At 40.0% G+C, this 18,289-nt stretch overlaps 1 protein-coding gene across 4 annotated transcripts; it reads right to left on the minus strand.

Moving 5' to 3' along the window:
* Nucleotides 1–997: 997 nt before the first annotated feature.
* On the minus strand, nucleotides 998–14,844 carry nr1h4 (nuclear receptor subfamily 1, group H, member 4). Of its 4 annotated transcripts, none has more exons than XM_034685961.1 (9): nucleotides 14,531–14,844; nucleotides 10,904–11,281; nucleotides 7,034–7,174; nucleotides 5,791–5,933; nucleotides 5,587–5,685; nucleotides 5,051–5,150; nucleotides 4,780–4,926; nucleotides 1,863–1,976; nucleotides 998–1,740 (listed from the first exon to the last, which is right to left on the minus strand). In XM_034685961.1, exons 1-9 carry the CDS (start codon nucleotides 14,625–14,627, stop codon nucleotides 1,502–1,504), a joined length of 1,458 nt encoding a protein of 485 aa, XP_034541852.1. In that variant the 5' UTR covers nucleotides 14,628–14,844; the 3' UTR covers nucleotides 998–1,501. The 4 variants fall into 4 exon arrangements, with proteins under 4 accessions (XP_034541852.1, XP_034541854.1, XP_034541855.1 ...); XM_034685963.1 differs by lacking the exon at nucleotides 14,531–14,844 and adding an exon at nucleotides 14,115–14,219; XM_034685964.1 differs by lacking the exon at nucleotides 14,531–14,844 and adding an exon at nucleotides 13,675–13,713.
* Nucleotides 14,845–18,289: the final 3,445 nt, after the last annotated feature.

Genomic DNA, 18,289 nt, shown 5'->3' on the forward strand with positions numbered 1-18,289 from the left:
ATAAAACAATATGTTGCACTGAACACAAAGTATATTTTCCTTAAGCAATATTACACAACTGTATCCGTCATAGGCTGTCATGGCTGACTGCTGAGGATACTTAGATATGGCGTATCAACTCACTGTTGAAATGAGAGTCAGTTTGACGCCCGTGTTGTACCAATAAAACCAAATAGATCAGTTTTGATGGACAGTTTGATATAGGATTTATATAGGCCACTTCAAATCACCTGGTTAGTAGTGATACAAATGATTGAAGTCACAGTGATTCAGTTATGTTAGAAATGAACTGTTATAGATGTTTTTATTCTGTTACAGTGGTTCTCAAACTCTTTTAGTCAGGGATCCAGAAGCTAACACAAACCAGAGAGCACCATTTGATAAGATGGTCTCAGGGTCACCAATATGACACACGTTTTGCTTTAAGAAATTACTTTAATGAACACACAGTCCTGAACATGTTGTAAATGACGTTCACACCAGACGTTCACACTACGTAGACGTTTCACTACGTGTACTACTCCAGGAGGTGGTGCCATTTCCACAACAATGGACTTATTCCTGCCACTATTCCTTAAATATGAGAGAGAGAGAGAAAAAGAAAGAAAGAAAGTGATAAAGACAGACAGAAAGGAAGAAAGAAAGACAGACAGACAGACAGACAGAAAGAAAGAAAGAAAGAAAGAAAGAAAGAAAGAAAGAAAGAAAGAAAGACAGACAGAAAGAAAGAAAGAAAAAAAAAATTAAACAGAAAGAAAAAGAAAGATATAAAAAGGGAAAGACAGAAAGAGAATAAGACAGAATAGGAAAGAAAGAAAGAAAGAAAGAAAGAAAAAGAAAGATAGATCGATATGAAAAGGAAAAGACAGAAAGAGAAAAAGAACGAAAGGAAGAAAGAATGACAAAAGGAAAATAGTCTATAGTGTCTATAGTTTCTCTGCATTAAGAAGAATAAACATAAAAGAAACATATGAATGCTCCAACATAAACCTTATTTCCTTTGTATCTTATTTATTGAGACAGGACACACAGCTTTCACATATTTACAGAAAGTACATTTGATAAGTGCGATGACTTTCACAAATAAAATATAAACCCACTATTAAACTTCATATAATCTAAACTTTACACTCTCCATGGGCGCCAGCTTTGTTTTTAAAAAGTTCCAGTGTTTCGCACCAATCATGCTGGGAATTCAGGATATTTCTTTACATGATGTACAAGGTAAAAATATTTCAAATTTCTCCACACTGATATAAGACTGAAGAATCACTCAGTACATATAAAGTCCATGAGCAGAGTAAACACAAAGAATAAACTACACCGTTCATTGAGTCAACTCAGATCCTCACTGCAGCACTGAGGCAATGAAGTTGTGCAGAGATTTAATTGCACACCTTCACACAATCCAATAAAAATCTGGGCTTAATTTGGTCCATGCCTTTGTCTCGTAGCTTTAATTCTTCATGTTGTCTTCAATATCTCTGATTTCTCCTCTGAATCACTGCACGTCCCAGATCTCACAGAGCAGTGGGGTAAATTTGTGGTCATTTGTCCTCCAGGACGTGAGCATCTCTGCGTGGTAGTGATTGAGTGTTCTCAGCTCCGTCAGGCGACCCAGGAGACGAGCGAAGTACTGCGGCTCCAGCGGGTGCTGCAGGACACACAGCTTCCTCAACACATCCAGCATTGTCTCTTGAAGCCTCTCCACGGCCTGCTGATCTTTTACATAAGGTCGATCTGGGGAGTGATAAAGGGATGATGCGAAAGAGTTTCAGAATATCAAAGTGATGAAGGAATTAGTGATGAGAAAACACATTAAAGGGTGTCTTTTAAAATAAAAGGTGATGATAGTTGCTTACCTGGTGTTAGGATGGTTATGGTGGTGAGGAGAGCCTGTTCCTCTTGCACCATGTGAAGTTCACCTATGCTTTTGTAAAAGTTGAACATTGGTGTGATGAATTCCTCTGAAATGCCTGTAGAGAAAAATATACATTACATTTTTACACATATTTATGATTTACTGAATATAAGATCAGTGATGACATGAGCCATCAAATAAGCTTGTATAGTAAATTTAGCATACATGCAGCCCTACATCTAAAAGGCAATTACTGCGATATGACTCTCTCTTTGCAGATCTTTTGGGTGTTTATTACCTTTTCAGCCCATTGTGATAATTAAAAACATTTTCTATTCTGCAGTGAGAGGAAGCTACGTTATCCTAGCTCTACATGGAACCAGGATTTGAACCCAAAACCTTCTTACTGTGAGACAGCAGTGCTGACCACCTCACTAACAGGCAATCTTTCAGTGGCAACTTGTTAAGTACAATACTTTCTTTCACATTGTGGTAATTCAAAAGCGTGGTTTATACTCCAGTAGGAAGAAACCCCAACATTAAAGCTAAACATAATGTCCCAGACCCATAAAAATGTTAAATCTGTACTCCAAGGTTTGGATTTTCAGCACGAGCAGTGTTCTGCCTTGTTTCTTGTGTCTTGTCTGTTTTCCTTTTCCTCCTTGTAATATTTTTTGGTTTAAGTGATATTGTCCAATTACGCATCAGCAGTATTTGGTGTATGCTGGAAGAACATTATGTATGGAAGGCAAAGGTAAGTAAAACACAATCTCCAGTATTCCAACAACTATCTATCTCCTTTAGACATTTGCATACAAGTGCATGCAGTGTCGTAAAAGCCAATCAGTGTTTAGATTTCCAGCCTTGGATGCATCAGAAAAAAATTATCTGACCTTTGTTAAAAAAAAAGCATTTCAAAGTTGTTTTGAATGTAGTTTTAACTACAGTAGATTCTGGTTCTCAGGTAAATATGACCAGTACAGACAGGAGGTGGAACACCTGGAGGGTCGGTGCAGGGAGAACAACTTCTGCATCAACACCAAAAAAACAAAGGAGATGATCATGGATTTCAGGAAGGGCAGACACCAACCCCCTCCCCTGCACATCGGAGGAGCAGCTGTGGAAGTGGTCCCCAGCTTCAGGTACCTGGGAATACATCTTGCTGAGGACCTCACCTGGAGAATGAACACTTCCTGTCTGGTAAAGAAGGCCCAGCGGCTCTACTGTCTTAGGAAGCTGAGGCGCGCAGGACTTGGGAGCTCAGCTCTGAGGGGATTGTAGGGAACAGCTTACCACCAACCACAGACATTTACACCAGTACATGCAGGAAAAGGGCCTCTGGCATCATGAAGGACACCTCCCACCCTGCACACACACATTTTGCTTCTCTCCCCTCAGGCAGGAAGCTGCAGAGCATCAAAAGCAGAACCACCAGAATGAGGAACAGCTTCTTTCTTGAGGCCGTAAGACTGCTGAACACTGGTGATGCTCTGTAGTCTCGGCCACTCCCAGCCATACAGACTCCGATACGAAAGGTACTATGCAACGGACATACTCAAAACTTGCACATTGTACATTTGCACATTCAACTGCACTAGGACATAAACAACTCAATCAGTCCATGCAGAATATTTATATTTCTGTTGTCTTCCTTTAATTGTGTGTTCTTTGTGGCTTTATACAGGATCGGAGACACGAAATTTCATTCCATATCATGCAACAGTTTGTGTTGGTATGACAATAAAAAACCTTGAATCCTTGAATCCTTGATGTGTCGCCTTTCAGTTCTTACTTTGTTTATTTACTGCCTTGTACAAATAATGATAAATCAAGATTATAGTCCACCGTTTTGTGGGGAAAAGGTCAGAGCAATCATACAGATGTGCTCCAGTTGGGTTTGAACCCAGAACCCTCTTGTGTGAGTTGGCTTTTTTTTTTTTTAACCACAAGGGAAAGTTATTAAAAGGCTCTGGCAATATAATTTGAACTCATACTCTGTTTCCTCTCTCTCACACACACACTGGCAGCAGCTCCTAATTTTGTCACTCTTCAAACTGGCAGAGGGTGTCTGTCTGCTCGGACACATCATCAAGCATTCAGAATGTCAGAAGGGCTCAGAGGGAGAGAAGTGGACAATAGCACTCTTGATGTTAGATAAGAAACAATGGTCCCTTCAGACAGCTCTGCTCCCTTATTCTCCCAGACTGGCCTTTAGTGTGAATATCTCAACCATTCACACCAGAGCTGCACCGAGGGACCGCCGCTGTCTGTCTAACTGTCCAGCCTGGCTGACATAATGACAACTCACATTAATACAAATGAATTTAAAACCAGCAAGCAGTATAATATTTGATGTGTTTAAATAGAATCTGCAGAAATAGTAAGTTTGAGAAAAATGGTCATGGTCAAACAACATGTGTTTGTATGCTTTCATTAAGTGAACCCGAGTTCGCCTTGAATGCTCCTTCTTACCAGTCTGCATGCCCAAAGTGAAACTGTACCCTGTGAAGGTGTGTGTGCAGGTGTAACAAAAACCAAGCCAGGATCAACAGGTCAGCACACATCTCCCAGCTGCATCACACAGATCAGGCAGATCAATAATTAAAGGAGGATCTGACTGGAGCTGGCTGCTCAGCTGGAGGTGGAAATACAAATTATGTGATCCTGCTTTGACTGGAATCTCGAAGGTCGGGAATTTACCTGATACTACACAGGTGGAGTGGACGGATTCAAAGGTCTGAACCCTGGGGAATCAGATTGACATGGATTGTTGTGAGAGGGCTTTGAGTAAAACCTCCAGGACTGGTGTGGCTGTATTTTCTAAGTTTTGATGAAGTTCTGCAGGCTTCAGTACTAAAAGTCAGTGAGTTGCAACAGTTAGCACCTTGCATTTCTACACACCACTGCAGCTGACTCACCACTCTTCCGTATCCTCTCCTCCAGCACCTCTGTGTGTCCACTGGGCATCTTTCTGCTGAAAACCTGAGCAGAGCGCAGAAACATGGCCTCCACAGCCGAACCTTTCAGCAGAGCGATCTGATCCTCTCGATCCAGCAAGAGAAAGCCTGTCAGAGGCAACACACCCGTCACTCAGTTGTATTTGAACTAACTGCACAGCATAAATGTGGCATTATAGGACTGTTGTGTTCTCGCTTTAGTCAGAAAGGTTTTCAAACCAGGGCACAATACCTGGAATATTTTTCGTAAACTCTACCAGAACTTGAACTTGACTTGTTGCCATTTCCGTCAACAAGAGGAAGTTTTCCTCTGCACTGTACTGGTCTTGAAGCTGGAAGGGAAACAAACAGAGTAAAACACCAGACACATGAAAAGTTAAAGCTTTTATGGGGAATTCTTAGCTAGCTCTAAACTCAGACTGAAATTAGCTCTGCTACGTCATTAGGATCATCAGCAAAGATGATGGCTATTTCATTATAGTTATCTTGAATGCCTTAAACCACTGCTGTAAGGTAGGTGTCAGAGACGAGGGGACAAACAGTGTTGTTTTGAATTATCGACAGTGAAGACTAGTGATACATTCAATTATTGAGAGAAACAAGGAGATTAAAAACACAAATAAACACGTAGAAGACAAAATCAGCAAATAAATACAGGGTTCTGCTTTGTCCAAAGGCATCGCAAAATCAACACACAGAAAGTTCTTCACAGCACAGGAGCTTAAAGAGTTTGAATAGAAGCTTGAAGTGATATTGATATTAGCCTACCAGTTTTTTGGCCACATCTTGAGGAATCTGATGTCTGTTGTAAGCCTCTAGGACAACTTTTATGAGTGATTGCTGCTCTTTGGTGATTTCAACTTTCTCCTTCACACAAATAGAAAACAAAACAATAACTACAAGACAGAATCAGGGATATGAAAAGACATAAAATGTGGATGAATGCAAATGTAAGGACAGGACAGAGGCTACCTTTGGCAGTTTGGTGGTTGAGGTGACCTGCTTGCTGTCTGTGTTGTCTGCCCCCTCTGTTTCGTCTCCCGTGGACAGTTCTGGGGAGGCCTTGGTGTTCTTTCGCAGCCTTTTTGATTTACACTGGATCTCTGTCAGCAGGCCTGTCAGCGGTGATGAAGGCTTCACTTAGTGTGTTAAACACCTCACAGCTCTTAATCCAACAGCATTTGTATATTTTCCCTTCCATCTATCATGGGGTTATATTTTATTCAAATACAAGAAATGACTCATAAAAACTTAATAAAAGATTCAAATATTAAAATCATACCCACTGTAATGCAATGCTGTGTCCAACTTTTGCTGCAGGACACTTTCAATAATAGGAAATCTTAAGCATCATCCATTATGATAACTACATTTTATAATGCTCGTAACACATTGTTTTAATTTCTGTTTGGTGTAATAACTTCAATTAAAAAAGATGGAAAAGAGAAATTGTGTCTTTAAACAGGAATTTGGATGGCGGTAAAGAAAAGGGAGTGACCAAAGTGGAAAAAAACAACAGAAATCCTCATCTTCTGTAAAACTAGGGTCTGTGTTTTCACAAGATGACCAGTGAAGTCTCATTTGTTGAGCTCTTGTTGCACTGGTTAGAGTCATGAATGCCTGGCTGCTGCCCTGCAATATTCATCACAACTTCCCTGCACTATTTATGAGCAACATGAGTCCAATCCATCCTGCTGCTCTTTTCAACTGACAGCTCTTAATAGACTCTTAAAACTAGTAACCCCCCAAAGACTGCAAAAGTCAGCATCACGTTGAAAGGCTCGACTTTTGTTCAGTTTACATCAAAAATACATTCCAGCATGTCCAAAGGTGTTATGACAGATGTAGGGCATCTCAATTCAGAGTCCTTTTTAAAAACAACAGACACATTGAAGGTGTGGATTTTTCCTAAACGGAGCTTAAAGAGTCTGGTCACCCGTTTCTATTCCTGTAAGAGTAACAAAAGCTCTACCTTTCTATTGTGTGACATGTGACACTCAACCCCTCAGTAAAATTTAACAGCCCATGTCAGAATGGAAAATGAGGGCTCCCCACGACAGCCTTTGAAAGCCTCTCTGGGGGGAATACACTGTGCAGTATTTGCATGTGGACAGTGTGAATCAGTCCAAATCGAGCATGAGTGTTGATGGAAACAACTGTATTGATGAACATTCATTTGAAATCTTGTCAGGATTAAACAATCAGAGATGCTCACATTCAGCCAGCATGCCCATTTCCTTGCACTTTCTGAGACGACACTCCTGGCATTTTCTGCGCATATACATGTCCATCTCGCAGTTTCCCCCACTCTTGCATTTGTACACTGCGTTCTTTGTTATACTCCGTCTGAAGAAACCTGAAAGTGATAGCCAAAACACAGCGTTATCATGACCAGGTGCAGAGGTTGTTATACATACATGGGGCACACTATGATACATTGGTATACAGTGGCTAAGTACATCCACATAGGGACCCCTTTCTGTTTATTTCCAAGGTACTTGTGATTAATTATTTCCAATTAATGCTGTTATACCTCTGCCCTACAATATTCTCACTGCACTCCCTTTTCTAATTATGGTTAATGGCAAATATGTTTACAGGTTACTTTTTTAGACTGGGACAATGTGAAACATGTTTTTCCTGCACATATGATGTAATCTTAAAAGTTCAATGAAGGTATCTGGGGCCTATTTATTAATTTTCTTCAGGATAAAGATTTGTCACACATATTGAACTAGGCTGGGAAAGAATTGGCAATGTCTGTAACATTAGTCGTTTTTCCAGAAACTGTTTTCGGACAGAATATTTGTGAGTAACAAATCATCTAAGGCAATGTACTCCCTTTGGTTATCTTTAGTTAACACAGACAATAATAGTGTTGTAACATTTTGTAATTAAGTTTGTTTTTTTGTTTGTTTTTTTGTTTTTTTGTTTGTTTGTTTGTTTTTTCCCTTGTATTTATAGATAAATAAGATTCACCTCTTCTTAATCAAGGTTGAGTGGACATCTGGCATAATCTTAATTGCATTTTAATTTATTTAATTCTATCTTATTTTATTATGTATTTGCACTGTGTTTACGTATTTTAGTATTGTATTTTAATATTGTATTTTAGTATTGTATTGTATTGTATGCTATGTTTGTCATTTGTGCTGTTTTTGATCTGTACAGCACTTTGGACAACCCCGGTTGTTTTAAACGTGCTCTATAGATTAAGTCTGAGTTGGGTTTGAGTTGGAGATAGATGTGTATATATGTGCATGTGTATGTTTATATATTTCTTTTATTTTTTTCCTTAGAATTAAATTTTATTGTAATTGTCTGTCTTTGGAAATGACTAAAAAATTCAATAAACATATTGTTAAAAAAAATGGTTGTTTATATAAAATGTGTCAGGAATAGTTGTATCATAATGATGTATATATTAATGTTATATTTTTGTCTACATTGATTTTTTTGCCCATTTGACAGCAGCAGAAATTAGCTTTGCACACTTTGCACATTTACACCTCCAATTGAGTTTGCAATAAGCTGCTCAATGCTTCACTATGCTCATCAGTTGGTCACTGACTGTAAGTGCTTGATGTTTGCAGTTCAACTATAAGAGTGCATGAGGCTTAAACAACCTTTTTTTCAAAATAAAACTGATTAGATCCACCAGAGTCTAATTTGCAGGAAGGAAAACCAAAACAACCAGAGTCTATAAGGCTCCACAGAGCTCTGGGAGCAGCAGAGTTAGGTGAAACATTCTTTGTTGGTTCATGCAACCCTATACACCGACACATCAGTCATGTAATCTATCATAGTAATGAAAATATCAATTATGAACACCAGCTTTTTCAAAAAGAAAGGATACATGACAAAGGTGAGGAAGCACATTGTTCATATATAACGTCACAGAGAGAATCCTGTAAAGGATCATGTCTGGATGATGGCATGTGGGCCATGATCCAGACAGGAAGAGCAACAGAGCAAAACACACACACACGCACGCACGCACGCACGCACCCACGCACGCACCCATGCACGCGCACACACACACACACACACACACATACACACACACACACACACACACACACACACACACACACACACACACACACACACACACACACACACACACACACACGCACTGAGAATAACTTTGGAGCAGTTATTAGACATTCTGACAGAGGACATTAAGCAGAATGACATGCATTAGCGTAACTGAGCTCAGGTTGCCTCCTGCATTGTGCAGCAGAAAGCTGAGAGGGAACCCAATCTGGCAGCCGCACCGGGTAGACCTGAGCCTATTCTCAGTCAAATGGCAGGACAGGCCTGCTGCCGCACTCCTGGCATTGTCCAGCCTTGCAGTGTGGAATTACACTCATACTCATTCAACCTGTGGTTTGGCAGGAATCAAAGCATATTCACCATGCTATAATAACAAGAGGGGATCTTCTGAAGGCCCGAGGTGGATTCTTTTACATGAGATAGAGTTATAAAGTTATGCTTGCCTTTACTTGCTGTGGTAATGGAGATAACTAAGGACCAATCAAACAATGCTTATCTTGGTTTTACCATCAGATGCAGCATCAAATGAAATTCCTTACAAATAATTCCCTCAATGAAAAGTGTCCCTTACCAGCCTCTAAGCCCAGGTAGCACAAGCAGTGCTCTTGTATTAGCAATGAATGAAAAAATGCTTTATATGACACTTCTTACTGCAGCAGCCTTCATCTGTACCTAAAAATGTGCTTTAAAAATATTTTTTGTCTTCTGTTCAATGACATTGAATACACCTGCTGCATGCCCTGACCCTGGAATACATGGCGACATGTAAGCCCATGCAGGCTGGGCATATAAATACATGTATGACACAATAAGAAATAAAAACTTAAAACTTCTGATCAAGCACCATTGAGATGGGAGGACCTAACCGATTTATGGCGCTCTGTTGTAACATCTCTGTGCTGTATTTTTCTTTTGTCAGTACTTTTGGAGAAACATATTCTTTTTTAAGTTTGTTTAGTTATTTTGGAATTAATAAATGTACCTTGATGACACCTTAATGTGATACTTCCTGTGGGCATATACACAGAATCCAGCTGAGTTGTCAGATAGTGGTTAGAATACGAGAATGCAGTCAGTGTTGAGACCACAGACTGTATAAATAGTGGATGTAGTATCCGTGACGTCACACATCTGTTCCTGAGCGCTGTTTTGAAGCAAATCGACAGCGGCAGCCATATTGGAAATGCGGAACTCAACCAGGCAGAGTGTGACATAAAGGGGCGGAGTTTGAGCCTCCTAGCAACAGCTATGTGTTCCCCACCAGGAGTCACGTCAGTCATGTCCTTATTTGGGCAAAAACTCGTAATCTTAATATCTTCTGAACCGTCGCGTTAGAAAAAAATTCACCCCCCGTACAGTGTGTGCCGATAGAGAAATGAGCTATCCAGACTACACTCGTTTTTTGAACCAGGCAGTAAACATGTTTATTAATGCTGCAAAGATCGTCTTTTTTGAATTGGTGTCTATCTGGTTTCCTGTGTTTCTGCAGCAAGCCTCAAGCTAATTCTCGATGAATTGCAGTTTATAACACTTCCGCATGGGCTTCATAGTTTGAGACCGGAGGTTGCCGTTTGGTTGAGACATGTTGTTTAGAGGGCTGCACTGGCTTTCAGATATCTGTTTAAAGGTTAATTAAAGCTAAATTGCTAACTTGGAACTACTCAACAACAGACAACAAACAGACACCAGAACACCATACCAAACCCAGTGTAACTGAAAACATATAGAAATCTTATTTTGACATGTGTGCGCTCACGCATATGCTTTAGGCCACCCCTACCTGAATCAGTGCCCCAACAAGGCCACCTCAGACATACAATCTGGACATTGCCCTGGTCAGGGAGTTTTTTTGCAGTGTGTACAATTTTAGTAAGTTTAATGTCTTCAAGGAGTTAAGTTACCCTTCAGCCAAAACTTACTTCATGAAAGTGTAGAAATGTACACAATAGTTCAGACAACAGATATGACATTTAACTGTCTTAAACTTAAATTCAGTGTATTGGTGTTGCCGCAGCATATCGCCTCTCACCTTTACATCCCTCACAGGTGAGAGCGTTATAGTGGTATCCAGAGGCCTTGTCTCCACAAACCACGCACAGTTCCTCCCCTTTGATCCGTCCTGCCTGCGACATGTGCCGGGTCCTCTTGCACACAGCAGGCACCACGACAGCTGTCTCCTCCATCTCAGCGTCATAGCTAGCCTCCAGAGGTCCTTTCCTTAGTTCATATATCCCTGTTTGTGAGTACCATTCATCTCCATTGTACTGAGGGTAGCAGTTCTGACTGGAGTAATATGTTGTCGAAGACATGGCTGGCTCCATAGATGGGTACTGCATACTCGGATAGCTGGTGAAGGGTAAGATGTCAGGATCCTGCAGGAGAGGACTGCTTTGATCTGCCAGAATATCTGAGGAAAAAGAAAGAGGGATTTTAAAACTGTTCAAACAGCATGACAGAAGAATTAAAAATCACAATCCACTCACTGGCTCTCTCTGTTTGAATGTGGGGGCAGGTAGGTGCCTGTTTGTTATTGATCTAAAGTTAAAAACATTTGGCTGATTCATCTGGAAATGCATGTAGGAGCCTAAAGAGTGAACTAAAATGGAACATAGAGGAGCACAAACCCAAAACAGAGAGCTTTAATACGGCAAATAAACCAACATAATGTGCAGAATCTGGTGATAACTCTATGTAAGATCATCACTTTCACATTGCCAGAGGTCCAACAAAATAAAAAAAGATGAGTCTGTGTAACATGATACCTGCATGATCATTAAACCATTTGTTCTGATAAGAAAATGGTTTCAAGTACATTCTGCAGAAGCTTGTTAGAACAGAAACTGGCTGTGCAGTAGTCAGTAACACACACAACACATACTATAAACCCATAAATGATTAACAACTGGCTTGCACAGAGCACACTGTGCCTTTCAGAGTGACATGTAACTCCAAGCAAACTGTCAGTTTTGGTTGTATGTGACAGCTGAGAGAGAAGTAGTACAATATTAAAAATCATGTGAAGTCTTCACAAATGATCCCTCAGCTGTACTGAAATATTGTCAGATGTTCAAATCTCTTGTCTAAGATATCTAACACAAAATATCCCAATTTCTCAGGAGTATTCGTAACACTGACCTCTTGAAGATTTGGTCTGGACCATGGCAATCTCCGTGTGACCCCTCATACAAATTATTCAGACACCTGACTCACAGCTGTGTTTCGAAGACCAACTAATGAATTATTTTCCATCTATATACCTTGAGGATAAACGCTCCTTAAAGACGGGAAATCAGCAGATGTAGTCCTAGACTACAATGGCAGCTTCTTAAGAAATCCCAGCAGGAACAAAGGTTGCCACAGCTACTCATTAACCACACAGTCACATTTCTTTACATCATTACAAGTAGCTGGCTGAAGTGTGAAGTCGTTTCAGGTTTGGGTAATGCTAGCAGCTGATTGCTACTGTGTGCCGTGGCTGTGAACGGCCAGACGAGACGTGTATGAAACTATGACCATTACTATATTTGTTCCTTTCGCCTGTTGGATTAAGATTATTTTTTAATTTTTTCTTTCAAACTGCTGTTAGATATGCTCCAGAAGATGATGATGGACCAGTGAATTCATGTATTATGATTTATTGTGACCACACAAAGAGTTATTTACTGTAGCCAGGCACCTTGCTCACATATGTTCTGTTAAATTGATATCAAATTAATGTTATGTAATACTATAACAGTTTTAAAAAGATAAAATATCCTTTTCACTTTGTTCCGTAATGTCTGTGCAACAATTAAAGAAACAAAAGCTGTGCATTTCAGTTATTTATGGGTTATTTAAAGCTGTCTATCTCACTGTTCTGTTAGCTTTATAGGTACTTTTCACTCCCTTTCAATGGAGCATGTTATGTAATGCTGTTAAAACATTCACTAGAGGTGTGTCTTGTGCAGTCAGACAACGATGGAAAGTTGTTGGTTGGTTGTTTCGACAGCAAGCAAACAGCTCAGAATCACACCACACTATTTATAGAAACTGTCCTTATGAAAAAAAGTCAATACATTTCTGTATGTTTTAAACATTATAATGCAGATTCTCTTTGTCCATCATTTTGTTTTATAATTACTCTTTTTATGCATGCTTGCTTTTGATGTATAAGTTAAAGTTAAATGGTTGGAATCTATAAATATAGTAACATATCATGGAAACTTCCCGAAGGAATTAATTTTCGTGTGATTGAAACAGAAATTTTAATTACAATTTACCAACTGACTGACCAGTTAGTCTCATTAAAGAGTCAAAATGGAGCACAATTTATCTATTAAGGCTAACCATGGGATCACAGAGTCTGAGGGTAAACCCTGTCAAATTGGTTTGCATAGCATAGCTAACATTAGCAGAGCTAGCACCACCATAATACGTTCCTCTTTCAGGTATGTTAACCTACAAGGAGGACTGTACTGTATGCTGGTGGCTGATGCCTGCGCTGGTTACTCATTGATCTGGGCAAGTGGTTCTATGCCAATTAAAGCTAGGGTTGGTAGTCACGGAAAACTAGCATAAATTTGAATGTAGCATTTCATCAGGACTCCGTCTAATCCCTCCCCCCCTCCCCTCGGAGCTCCTCCAAAACGACGCCCCCGCTCGCATGCACTAGCCCCGCTCAAAACCGGTCCTCAGCATATTGTTTGTGTTTTGCACTATGTCAACTCATGTCTCACTCAGGGGTAAGAAAACACCAAAACATTATCATAGTGAAAGTTAAAAACACAAACAAACATGAATTATTAATTAAACCTGAATTACGCACAGGAGGCTGGCAGAACGGCAGGATGGGATTTGATTGGTTTCACAATTTGGCTCCTGATGGCAGGGATTGGTTGGTGTTTTCCCTTTTTTAAGAATACATTATGTATTGATTGCCACCGGGACATAAAGATAATTTTAACCAGTATAACAAAAAGTGTATCTAAATCTGACTACCAACCCCAGCTTTAACCAGACACAGCCTACGTATAGCTTCATCTCCACTTTTCCAGATCAAAATACTGCCAAACTGCCCCGCACAACAAGATAGTTTAGTACACCCGCTTAAGTAGAGCATTAAAGCAGTATAGCAGTAGCCACTAACCAGAGCTAAAGCCCTGACTAGTAGAAGCTAGCTGCTCTACAGCTTACACACAACCCACAACCACTATTTTGGGCCTACATTAATAATAATAACAGAAATACTTTGTTTAACCTACTAGTTATTCTGGTGTTGGCTAGCAAGGGTGATGGCGCTTAATTGTTGACTACTACCCCTGCTCTTGACTAAACAAGGTTACTCCTGGCTTCAGAAACCCAACATGGAGATAGCCAAAATGACGAGCTTAAGCTTTAAAAAGACAGTCCTCCAACCAATATGTGATGTCACTATATGATTTTTTTATACATCAATGGGCCAGTACTCTGTTTGTGACCAAATGTCTGCAAACTGTCAATGACACTCCAAGCATTTTAATCTGTGTTTAAATAAAATATATATCTACTAAACATGTGAAATTGTGACTATAAGGAGGTTAGCATGCTAAAACTAGCATTAAGCTCACGTCACTGCTGTGTGAGTCTCCCGTAGTTTTGTTCGTCTCTGTGTGATCTGCTTTGGCCAAAGTAAGCTTACCAAACAAGTGAGAGCTCTCTGGGATGGAGAATTCATCGCTGGGTGGGATTTCCAGCTGTCCCACCACATTGATGTCGGGGCCCACCCACTCATTCATTCAGGAGGGTCGTCTGGCACCACCTCGGAAAACACCTCGGACTGGGCCACAAAGTAGTATTCAGCCTCTGTTTACTTCTGTAACAAGCATAAGAAAATGTGATGTATGAACCATGGTGAAAGTCATTTGAACACCCTGACAGATCCACAGGATTGAAGCCTGCAGCAGGAGGTAATTAAACATCATTCAGAGCCTCTACGTTTACACATGTGACAGGTTCTTTTCTCTCCCACACAGCGTTGTAGCTGCTCACAGGAGGGGGACAAGGTAAAGCAAGAACAAAGATTCCTTAAGAGTCAGTCATAGAAACAGGCTTTTGTACATTCAGTCCGATGACTTTAAATATTTACATTGTACTTGGATGTGTTACAAGATCAATGTCCCCTTATCTAATTTTACTGAATATAATCTCTGCAAGCTATCAGTCTGAATCATATTGTGAAGCTCATTCACTTACAGTGTATATACTGTATGGTTTTTCATATACAACCTACCGCCTATAAAAACAGACGCCATGTTTTTACATCAGCAATGGCCTTACTTGTTTCAAGGCCACAACATGGTCGCATGTGAACAGCACTTTTATAGACCTCGCCTGCCACACTTTTTAATTAACTCAGTGTAATTTCCCCAGAGATCCAAAAGCAACCCACACGGATTCATAAAACCAGCAGTCCACTCCAACAACCCACACAACAGCACATCACACCTCAGACAGTGGCACACCACGGACTCATAGAAGTCACCTGCATAATTCTTAAAAAATGAAATGCAGCGAGGCCCGATCTCGTAGTTCCTACCTTTTCCCTGGACATCTGATGTTGAACTCCTGAGTGCAGACTCTTTTTCAGCTTTGTTTCTGATATCGACACAGGGAGCTACAGCTAAATCAATATAATGAACATTAAACTGCTTGTGTCTGCGCTTCAGTTACAGCATGTGTGACCAGTTGAGGTCAGGGAGAAACGGATGGTGGTTATTAATTAAACTGTCCATTCCTGTCCATGTCATCCCCCCTCCCTCCCAAAAAAATCCCCCTTTATCTCACCAAGAGGCTGCCTCATGAATTTTCCAGCAGAGCAGAAATCCCACCCACATACTAACACAATAATATACATCCCATCATTAACCAAAAACTTGTTTTAGTACAAGTAATGTGAGTAGACGGGATGCTATCGATTCATTTGTATTTCTTATTTCGCAACAGAGACTCTTCGTTTGCATCTTTGTATTATTAGGCTTCTTTACTCAATACCATCATGTTTGAATTTTTTGATATTTTTTCACAAAGCACTGAAAACAATTAAGGATTGGAAAAGAGAACCTCCCAAATCAGACTGTGACAATCATTGCCGTTTGTCCTTGAACCGATCGAACCCTTATATCATATCACTGCAGTTTGCAATGCCAGTCAACAACAGACTTATTTATTTTGGCACTTTATAACTCAGCCTACCTGTGTACTTGAAGAAGGACACACACAGATAAAATCAAATTCTTCCAGTCTTTAAAATCCTTAATTTGTCCAAAAACACGATTGATAGTTTAATCATTGATAAGCTGTTGCCTCACCCAAAGAGGCCCTCCTGAGTCAACAGACAGTCTCTCTGGAATAAACAGAACCTTTGCCATTGGCTGCTGGATGTTTGTGGACTATCTGGTCTGTGTTGAAGAGCATGTGAGGAACGAGCAGCAAAGGCCTCTGGGAAAGGACGAGCACAACTCCCCTCCACATATTTAAATGTGGAGTTGTAAAATCCCTCATAAGTAAATGTGATTTGTTGATTGAAACCTTTTTTGTTTCATTGCCCATTCCAGACTGGAATCATGAAATATCAGTAATACACCTTGAAATGTGAAATAATCCAAAACCTTCAAGATCTCAAGGAGTGCAAGTCCTTATGATTATTAGATTTTTTTTTTTAAAAACAGAGATGCAAAGAAAGCATCAATTTAAAGAGTTAGACATGTTTATATTTCAAAACAAATGTTAATTTTTGTCATCTTTAGAAGCAGTTTTAGACAGTGGTGAGAAATATCATGTCCAGTAATTATCTTCCTCAGTGGAGCAGACGCTTAAAGACAGATAAGACAGAGGATGTTTACCAAAGTGTGATGGGAAACAGAGCCATCTTTGCAAAATGCAAAAGTACCTACTTTAAGCCCCCGAATATAAACAGCAGCACGAGGGACATGCCTATTCTGACGAGCTGCTACAGAGGAATCTGAGCAGTGTTTTTATAAAGGCCTCAAATTCATAATTTAAATGTAAAATGTGATCTCTGGAGAATGACTCCCCTTGCTTTGGTGCCACCATCAAGATAGCGTTTCTGGTTTCAAGTGAACGTTCTTGACAAGGACTGGCTTAAAGCTGGGGATGGTAGTCAGATTTAGATACACTTTTTGTTATACTGGTTAAAATTATCTTTATGTCCCGATGGCAATTAATACATAATGTGTTCTTTAAAAAGGGCGGAAAAAGCTGCTATCTACAAAACCTGGGAAAACACCAACCAATCCCTGCCATCAGGAGCCAAAATATGAAACCAATGAAATCCTTTCCTGCTGTTCTGCCCGCCTCCTGCGCGTACATTTCATGTTTGTTTGTGTTTTTAACTTTCACTATGATAATGTTTTGGTGTTTTCTTATCGCAGAGTGAGACATGAGTTGACGTAGTGCAAAACACAAACGATGTGCTGAGGACCCGTTTTGAATTAGTCACGATACGCAAATTAGTGGTGCTCATGCATGTGAGCGGGGACGTCGTTTTGGAGGAGCTCCGAGGGGAGGGGGGGAGGGTAAGACGGAGTCCTGAGGAAATGCTACATTCAAATTCCTGCTAGTTCTCCGTGGCTACCAACCCTAGCTTTAAATTGGCAACTCAGGTATTGAAAATGAATTTGTGAGTCCAAAAAAAAGCAGTCCCTCAAGTGTCCACTTGAGGCAGGCTCCAGAGGTAACCGCTCTAGAGAAAGCCCATTTTAACCACATAATTAGACATGTTTTACAGCCTGGTACAAAATATGATTGTGGAGGGGATTTGTTTCATCATTTTTATATGGAATGGTGCAAAGCGTTTTGCATTACTATAGATTACGAAGGGCATGGTTGATTTGACTTATAGGTGGGGGTTTTATCTCTTTCCCAGGAGGCAAAGCTGTGGGCTCAATTCTGCCTTATTGCCAGTTTCTAGTTTAGCTGAAAGTTAGTGTTTCTAGCATGTTGACTGCCATCTTGGGGATTCATAATGCCTCATGAGAAACCAATTGGAAACATAACAGAGAATCTATGACGTCCATGTTTTACACAATTAATGGATTGGACAAACTGAGATGATCCAGCCAGGAGTCAAAAATGTCTTACTTTGTCATTAATTAATTAGAATTTGTTTAAAATTTTAGTGATGACTAGTTACCTACTTTATATATTATAAATATACAGTTTTCTTGTTGTGAATAGGTAAACATTGAAATGCTAATCAGCTAGACTAATATGGTAAACATGGCAAGTGAGCATTTTCAGTTGAAGCACCATTTCAATATTGTCTATGGCCACCATCCAAGACGATGGAGATGTCCAAAAGTGAAAGTTTGTCCATTGTCTTCTTTTTAAAAGTTGAGTTGTATGTTCAGACCAATTTTACTAGGAAATGTGCTTCTGG

The sequence above is a fragment of the Notolabrus celidotus genome, chromosome 6 (assembly GCF_009762535.1).
Source record: "Notolabrus celidotus isolate fNotCel1 chromosome 6, fNotCel1.pri, whole genome shotgun sequence".
Taxonomy (NCBI): Eukaryota; Metazoa; Chordata; class Actinopteri; order Labriformes; family Labridae; genus Notolabrus; species Notolabrus celidotus.

Excerpts from the sequence above, each read along its gene's own strand:
- nr1h4 (XM_034685961.1), bottom strand. The coding sequence starts at position 14,627 with ATGAATGAGTGGGTGGGCCCCGACATCAATGTGGTGGGACAGCTGGAA. Across the intron at positions 7,175-10,903 it reads CACCTGTGAGGGATGTAAAG|GTTTCTTCAGACGGAGTATA; the intron begins GTGAGAGGCGAT and ends TATCACTTTCAG. Across the intron at positions 4,927-5,050 it reads GTTTACGAAAAATATTCCAG|GCTTTCTCTTGCTGGATCGA; the intron begins GTATTGTGCCCT and ends TGCCTCTGACAG.